The sequence below is a fragment of the Rosa chinensis genome, chromosome 2, assembly GCF_002994745.2.
Source record: "Rosa chinensis cultivar Old Blush chromosome 2, RchiOBHm-V2, whole genome shotgun sequence".
Classification (NCBI taxonomy): domain Eukaryota; kingdom Viridiplantae; phylum Streptophyta; class Magnoliopsida; order Rosales; family Rosaceae; genus Rosa; species Rosa chinensis.
The window spans coordinates 57,248,359-57,256,972 of record NC_037089.1 but is presented as its reverse complement, the minus strand read 5'-3'; the positions used below and the strand labels follow the sequence as shown (position 1 = coordinate 57,256,972).

General features: G+C 39.1%; 2 protein-coding genes across 2 annotated transcripts; both read right to left on the bottom strand.

Moving 5' to 3' along the window:
- Nucleotides 1-3: 3 nt before the first annotated feature.
- Nucleotides 4-3,555, bottom strand: LOC112183718 (ankyrin repeat-containing protein ITN1). The gene is made up of 3 exons (XM_024322064.2): nucleotides 2,822-3,555; nucleotides 2,256-2,671; nucleotides 4-1,820 (listed from the first exon to the last, which is right to left on the bottom strand). Exons 1-3 carry the CDS (start codon nucleotides 3,306-3,308, stop codon nucleotides 588-590), a joined length of 2,136 nt encoding a protein of 711 aa, XP_024177832.1. The 5' UTR covers nucleotides 3,309-3,555; the 3' UTR covers nucleotides 4-587.
- A 1,051-nt stretch (nucleotides 3,556-4,606) lies between these two features.
- LOC112189461 (ankyrin repeat-containing protein ITN1) lies at nucleotides 4,607-8,074 on the bottom strand. The gene is made up of 3 exons (XM_024328803.2): nucleotides 7,614-8,074; nucleotides 7,068-7,483; nucleotides 4,607-6,043 (listed from the first exon to the last, which is right to left on the bottom strand). Exons 1-3 carry the CDS (start codon nucleotides 8,065-8,067, stop codon nucleotides 4,919-4,921), a joined length of 1,995 nt encoding a protein of 664 aa, XP_024184571.1. The 5' UTR covers nucleotides 8,068-8,074; the 3' UTR covers nucleotides 4,607-4,918.
- Nucleotides 8,075-8,614: the final 540 nt, after the last annotated feature.

Here is an 8,614-nt window from a genome sequence, read left to right as displayed (position 1 = left end):
TTGCTAGAAAGTGTTGCCATGAATGTGTTCTCAGCTATCAACAATTCTGAATAAGATTTGAGCATGGACGGCCCATATTTCAAGAACTTAAATATCTGAGGAAGTTATTTGGAGTAAACTACCAAGACATTGCAATAGAGCTTCTCCAGAGTCTTTAGAAATTAGAAGGAAGCCGGCCCCCTCTATGGGTTGAGGAAGTTCCGATAAGTGATATGTCTAGTTGATTTATACTGGTGTGGTAGTCTTTTTTCCTTGCTCGGGACATTGCAACAGTGCTGCTCCAGAGTATTTATCTATAATTGCAACTAGAAAAGTAGAAGTTGGAAGGAAAGCATTTGTACTGGTGTGGTACCTTTTCTTAACTTGTTCTCATCAAGCAAGGTTTGTGACTATGCCACATTCTGCACACTGGTTATGATTATTCACTTTTTAATGCAAGTATTTCTTTGACAGAAAACAAAATTAAGCCTACCAACATTTGAATCTCCCCATGATTAACCATTAATTGAAAATAAGTGAAGGGAAGTAATAAAATGTGGCTTGCTTGCACCAGACATTCCTATCAATGATTTGGGAGGTGAAGGCATCTAATATGAATGATATCCTTGATTGTATGTGCTATCAACATCCGAGTTTTGGCTTCCCATTTCAGGATCCTCATCAGCCTCCCCAATCTCTCTTCTTCCCTTCCTCCACTTCGACTTTCGCAGGCAATGAACAACTAGCATAACACCCAGCCAAATGAAAACTGTTCCCAGAATTCCAATGCTTATAGTCAAAAAGGCTACAAACAACAATTTGTTTTTCTGATTTTGTTGCATGATAACCCATGTGGCTGCAACATACCCTGTTGCCATGAATGCCACAGCTACCCACATTACCTTATGAGCAACCCTCAACAATCTCATCAATGGCTTTCTCCGATATGGAATGATACTCACAAGAACTACAACTATCGAGAGTGATGCGAATAGTGCGACGTAGTTGCTTATTTCAAACACCTTGAAAGCAGTTGTTGTTCCTGCTATCGACTTCCCTTTCATAAGTCCCTCCTGATAAACACCACCCGGGGGACTAATGCCAGCAGCAAAAGTAACCGTGGCGATCAAAATGGCAACTAGTGTTATGGTGTTCCTGGCATTCTGTAGTGCCTCTGTGTACACCTTTTCATGCTTCCTGCGCCGGTTGTAGAAAATCTCCGTACTCATTTCTGATTGGTTCCATTTTCTAGGATGCTTGTGTTGTCTGGCAAAGGTTTGCAGAAGAAACTCTTGCTTCTTTTGTCTTTCATAATCCAGTCCCTCCTTAACTTCAAATGCTGATCCAACTTGCTGCTGAGGTGATAAGCCTTCCCCAACCTGAGGCTGAGGCGATGACTTGCTAGATGGCGGTGATGGCAGCTTAGGTGATGACTTGCTAGATTGCGGTGATGGTAGCCTAGGCGAAGACTTGCTGGATTGGGGTGATGGAAAAGGTGATGACATCCTGGACATAGGTGCTGATGAGCTTGATGGGGACTTGGATGCCGCAGAAGCTATCTCATTTGTGATGGACAACTGCAGTTCATACTCTTTAACGAATTGTGCTCGTTTCGGAATGTTTTCAGGAAGTGTCACTGGCTGAGCGGTGGCGTTATCTGCTTTTGGTGAAGTAGATAACAGCTCAATCCTTGTTTTACCTCCTGCTTTCATTAGCATGGATTCGAGACGCTGATTGTCTACACTTTCCTTGCTCTGTTTGAGGAGGTCAAGGGCTGTGAGTCCTTCATTGTTTCGAGAATTGAGCTCTACTTTCTTTTTGCTGATTAGGTACTCTGCAATCTGGGACAAGAAGAAGATAAAATTAATCAATGTTCAGCCAGGCATTATTAACGCACTTTTTTCACTATGGTTGTAAGAACATTAGGGACGAGCATTTTCAATGTTCTATTTTTGTTCCTATTAAGTACCAAAACTTTATATAAATGACATAATGCTGAAAACACCCCAAGTTTCATGGCAGAACACTTGATATGTAATGCGTCTGTTTCTTAATCTGACTTTTTCATTCCATGATATATTTGCAGTTCCATATTTTTGCAAGATAAATCTTCCTATCATGACTACAAGATGCAGGTAATAACATTTAGCAAGGTTCCTTAACCGACAGATGACTACATTTGGGCAAGTAACATACTTCCATGTTCTATATTCTGGTCAAAAATCGAAATCTATCAATCACCATTATCAGTTGACTTATACTCGTGCAAATCTCACCTTATGTTGTGCTTCAGAAACTGCAAGATGTAGGATGGTGTTATTATAACAGTCTCTACAGTCGAAGAAATCCATATCATCACAGACATGGGTCAAGTATACTAATGCATCATATCGCCCATATTTCACAACCAAGTGGAATACCGTCTCGCCGGCTTTTGTTACGATCTGAAAAGCTGGTTTAGCCATTGAGACGAACACTTGAAGGACTGAGACTTTGTAGTTTATTGCTGCCGAGTGCAAGGGCGTGTGACCACTGAGATTGTGCTGCTGAGCAAGCTTTGGATCAAGCTTGAGGAGTGCCCAGGTTATCTCCCTGTTCTCTTTGCTAGTTGCGTAGTGCAATGGATAGTTTCCTTTCTCATCAACCATATAAGCAAGGTCAGGACACACTCTTAGCAACTCTTTAACAACATCTGCACCACCAATAAAGATAACATTTATACATATGTATATAGAAATTAAGCTAAAAACATAAAGAAAATGTACTAAACTAGAATGAATTGAATTGTCATTTCTGTATCAATTTATACTTAAATGACAAAACTTTGATAATATATACTTACCCATGTGTCCACCAGAGACAGCCAAGTGTATACATGTTTGATCAAACCCTTCTTTCCCCAAACCTAGCTTCCCAGGCTCTTTCAGTAAGAGCCTCACCACATCAAGATGACCATAGCTACATGCCAGAGAAAGTGCACTGACCTTTTCTTTACTGTTAAGCTTACTAACTACCTCAGGATTCGCCTCCAGCAGTATCTTTAAAATCCGGGGATTCCCTGTTCGACAAGCTTCATGGACTGGAGTCTCCTGGTTCTTATTCTCAGCAGCAACCATGTCCGGGCACAAAGAAACAATTTCAGACACCATTTCAAGGTATCCAAACTTTGACACAAGGTGTAATGGCGTGTTGCAAGTATCGGCTTCTCTTTGCTCGAGAATTCCTTCATTTTCTCGGACTAAGCTAGCAAATGTGACTATGTCCTTTCTCTCAATTGCCTCTACAATCCTAAAATCCATTGTAACCTCTTTGTTTTTGGAAAAATTCATTGCAATTTTCTGTCACCATATCCCAAACAACTATATATGCAAAAGGAAGGTGCTTTGAAAGTTTGCTACGAGTGCTTGGGTGGAACAGAGAATGCTGTTCACATTGACAGACCAATAAAGATACTAGTTGTGTGCAAAAAGTCCTCCCAGCATCTTCAAAGAAAGTTCAAGATGGCAAGATAAACTTGAAGACCATAAAATAATGAGTTTTCAGAAAATTAGAGACCTGAAAATGAAAGCTGATGGAGGTGGTGATAGGTTCCTGGAAAACCAGATTTGGGACCCAATCCCATGCAAGTCTTCTGGGGAAGCTTCGTTTGACATTTACGGCATCTTTCTGGATTAATCAAACAACCACATAAAGTCGGACAAAGCATGCAAATGCAGGCAAATGATTGCAAGAGTCAACTTTGACACTTCTGTTTCTTTTAACAAGAGCTTGTTGTACAGAGGTCAACAAAGTCAACCCGACTTCTAGACTATCACACAACTCAATTCTCAAAGAATCTAAATTGGGAAATATATTTTTCTCAACACGTGAACGGTAAGAACATCTGGAAATCAAACATTTAGCTTAAGACAGTACAAAAGCAAGCCAACTAGTGGAAAGTAGACACTTATCACTATCAAATAAAGAATAATGAAATGAAATCTATCAGAATCTTCCACTACTTGTATAATAAGTGTTTTCTATAAATTCTGTCCACACAGTTAGCGGTTATTCACATAAATTCATGTTACTGCTGGAGATGGGTTCTTAGAAACAACTTTTGGGACCACAATCCATGAATCGAGTGTAATAGGAATCTTCTTTTGAGTGTCATTGCAGCGTGGACTTTTCAGGCATGCTTCATAAATCATAATCGATCACACAACCGCGTAAAGTTTGGAGAAATTTTGCTGAGCTAGTTGAAAGATAAGCATGTAATGCAAGCAAAAACAAGTACGTAAATGCAGAAAAGCAGGCAAAACAAGGGAGCTATAAGCCCCAACTGTTAATGATTGTGGTTCGTTTAACCAAGGAGCCAAAGTTGACTTGACTGCTTGTTTAGGTTATTTGCCAGTCAATTCGGACACAAGACTAATGACAAACTCATAGAGATTCATTTTATCTCCTTTCACCCATTTTAACATCTTCAACTTAGCTAGAGTCATCTTCTGGGGTTTTCTGTCTAAAATTCTCATCGAACAGAAATTTTTTTATTTGCAAGATTAACTGTGGTGAAGATAAGAGATAAAGTATATATAAGCATACAAGGAAAATCGAATCTTTACAAGTCTCGAATTGGAAATAAAATTTTTGTAAATAATCTTATATTCATTTAATGAAAGAATTGCAAGTACATAAATATGACTGCTTCCAAGCATTAAGGATTAAGCGTCCAAAGCATATAAGCTTCTAAAACACAATCCAACTGGCATGGGGAGATATTTGCACTATAACACAATAACATACTAGGCCTCACAGCTTCACAATGACCATCGGTTCAAATAAAGAATAAGGAAATTAAATCTATCAAATTATTTCAAATTAGTATAGTACTGAAATCAAGTGCCTCCTTACTTGGAAACCAAGATATACGCATCAATCCTTTGGGAGAAGAAAACATTCAGTATGAGTGATATCCCAGATTGTATGTGCTCTCCATGTCTGAATTTTGGCTTCCCATTTCAAGGTCTGCATTAGCCTCTCCTCTTTCTCTTCTTTCCTTTCTCCACTTCGATTTCCTCAGCCAGTGATTAACTAGCATCACACTAAGACAAATAAAAGCCGTTCCCAAACTGCCAATGCTCACAGCCAATAAAGCTACAAACACCAATTCTTTAAGCTCACTATGTGGCAAGATCACCCATGTTGCTGTAACATAACTTGTTGCCATGAATGCAACAGCTACCCACATGACCTTGTGAGCAACCACCAATAGTCGTGTCAATGGCTTTCTCTGATAGGGGATGATACTGACAACAACAACAACTATGGAGAGTGATGTGAACAGCGCAACATGATTGCTTATTGCAAAGACCTTGAAAGCTGTTGTTTTGCCTGCAATTGACTTCCCTTTCATTAGTCCCTCCTGATAAACACCACCCGGGGGGTTGATGCCAGCGGCAAAAGTAACTGTGGCAATCAAACTGGCAACTAGTATTATAGTGTTCCTGGCATTTTGTAATGCCTCTCTATGTGCCTTATGCTGCTTCCTTCGGGGTTCATAAAAATTCTCACTAGGAGGCTTGTGTTGTGTCACCATGGTAGACACCATGGGCTCCGGCATTTGAATTTTATTGTCAAACACCCCCCTTACTGGATGTTGATGAGGCGATGAGTTGTTAGTCTGTGGTGATGGCAGATTAGGCGATGACCGGCTAGAATCATGAGGTGATGGAAAACTAGATGAGTTTCTTGACATGGGTGATGAAAAACTAGATGGGGTATTGGATGCAGGGGAAGAACATATTTCATGATTTTTAGTGGTCAACTGCAATTCATGCTTTGTAACAAATTGGGCTCTTTTTGGCATATTGTCAAGGGGAGTCACTGCATTGACTCTACCTGCATTTTCTGATTGAGATAACAACTCCGTGCTCCTTTTACCTCCTGCTTTCATGAATATGGCTGCAAGATGCCGATTTTCTAGACTGTCCTTGGCCTGGTCAAGAATGTCAAGTGCTGTGTGTCCTCTGCAATTTCGACAGTTGATCTCCACTCGTGTTTTGTTGAGGAGGTACTCTGCTATCTGGAACAAAGGTGAATATACAGTTAAAAGCCATGCATAAACATTTTTTTTTTTTTCTCTTTGAGAATGGATATGCATAAACTTTAAAATACTGAAAAATAGTACTCAGAAGAAGGCACAAAATTCTCTCAATCTTATCTGCATCATGCTGTAGCCAACACAAAAGTCCACGAAGGGACTGCAATGTACAAGACTAAGAGAGGCACTAGAACCATGGCAAGTCAAAAGCAAATAATTTAACAAAAGTGCACACCCTAAGGCATCTCCAACAGAATAGATAAATTCAATTTTTTGCTATATATAAGTATTTTTGAAGGAAAACTCAACTCCAACAGACTAGCTATAAGAGCATCTCCAACAGTAGAAATTGTTTCTTAGTTAAATTTAGCTAAAGTTGTGAAATATAGGTATTGATTTAGCAATGTTGCTTTAGCAATGATAGCTATTTGTAAATAATAACTATATTTTACCAAATCGTAAACTGACATGTGGACAGAAGAAGAGAGAGAAATATAAGTTTTGCTTTAGCTATGTAGGATACTCTAGCTAAATATAGCTAACCATTTTAGCTATAGTTAAATTTAACTTACCTATAGCTAGTCTGTTGGAGCTGAATTTTGCATTAGAAATAGTTATATATAGCTAAAAATTGAGTTTAGCTACTCTGTTGGAGATGCCCTAACTAAGTTAAATTTAACTTTAGCTAAACTGGCTAGTTATATTTAGCTAGACAATCAAGAATAGCTAAAGCAAAATTTACATTTCTCTCTCCTCTTTTGTCCACATGTCAATTTACAATTTGATAAAATATAATATATGACTTACAAATAGCTACTACTGCTGGAATATCATTGTTAAATCAATAGCTATATTTCTTAATTTTAGCTAAATTTAACTAATAAGTAACTTCTACTGTTGGAGATGCTCAGGGACACAAAATTTCATTTGTTTCCGTTAACTTGCTAAATTCTAAATTCCAGATCAAAAACCAAACAATATTGTTTAAAACACAGTAATATCTCACCTGATGTTGTGCTCCAGAAACTGCAAGATGTAAGATGGTGTTTCCATCACGATCTCGACAACCAAAGAGATTCATGCCATTGCAGACAAGGATCAAGAAAACTAAAGCATCATATAGGCCAAATCTCACAGCCAAGTGAAACACTGTCTCTCCATCTTTTGTGCCTAAATGAAAAGATGCAGGAGCCATGAAGACAAATCCTTCAATGACTGAAGCTCTGTAGTTTGTCGTTGCCAAGTGCAACGGTGTGTAACCATTGTTATTGTATTGCTGAGCAAGTTTTGGATCGAGCCTTAAGAGTGCCCAGGTTATCTCCCTGTGTCCTTTTTCAGATGCATAGTGCAATGGTGAGTTTCCATTCTCATCAATCCTAGTTGCAAGGCCAGGACAAACACGTAACAACTCTCTAACAACACCTGCACCAACAAAACTAATTTCACTATATGCATAACAAAGTTGAGTACATAAACCAAACATCCCAAATAAAATGTAACTTTTCATGTCAGAATGAGTACAGGAGATCGAGAAGAGAATTGTACTACTTACCTATGTGTCCACCAAACACAGCAGCATGGATGCAAGTTTGATCAATCCCATCTTCGATCAAATCCAGCATCCCAGGCTCATTCAGGAGGACATTCACCGCATCAACATGGCCATAGCTGCAAGCCAAGAAAAGGGCACTCTTCTTTTCGGTGTTAAGCTTATGAGCTGCCCCAGGATTGGCATTTAGTAACAGCTTCAAGATCTCGGCATTCCCTATTTGACAAGCTTCATGAACAGGAGTCTCCAGGCCCTTATTCTCAGCAGCAACCATTTCAGGGCGTGACGTGACAATTTCAGACACCATGTCAGCATGACCAAACTTTGACACAAGGTGTAACGGTGTGTTCCAAGTATCAGCTTCTCTCTGCTCAAGAATTCCTTTGTTTTTGTTGACTAACCGGCTAAATGTGGGTATGTCATTTCTCTTAATTGCCACTAAAAGTCTAGAATCCATTGTAAAACTTTCCTAGGACTCTACTTTAATTGTTCTATAGAGGACAATAAGTACACAAACCACTTCCAAACTACTATAAATAGCTAAGAACCGGAAGTTGCTTGGAAAATAAACGTTGACGAACAAATAAAGTCTTAACATGTGAGTCTATGCAACAGCTGGGTGGGAACGCTCGACTCAAGTGTAAGGGATCGTGTCCACAGATTACTTAGAATCCTCAAAGAAATTACATGTTGACAATATGTATTATCCACTGTATATCAGCAATAGAATAGAAAATCAGAAACCAAAAAACAACGCATGGACAAGAAAGATAGAGCCAAGAAAAGAAGCTACTATCAATCTCGGTGTGGTAGTTGTTGATTCGGAAATGTCGTACTGAAGCGATTTCTCCACATTGTCATTCTTTCCTGGAAGCATAGTTGCTACAATCTCATACAAGGCCAAAGCTATTGCAGCAAATGTTAGGAAACAAAACTGAAAATGAAGTTTTGGAAAAAGCATGGGGTTTCAGGAAACGACATTTAGGGCCCCAAGCCATGCATAA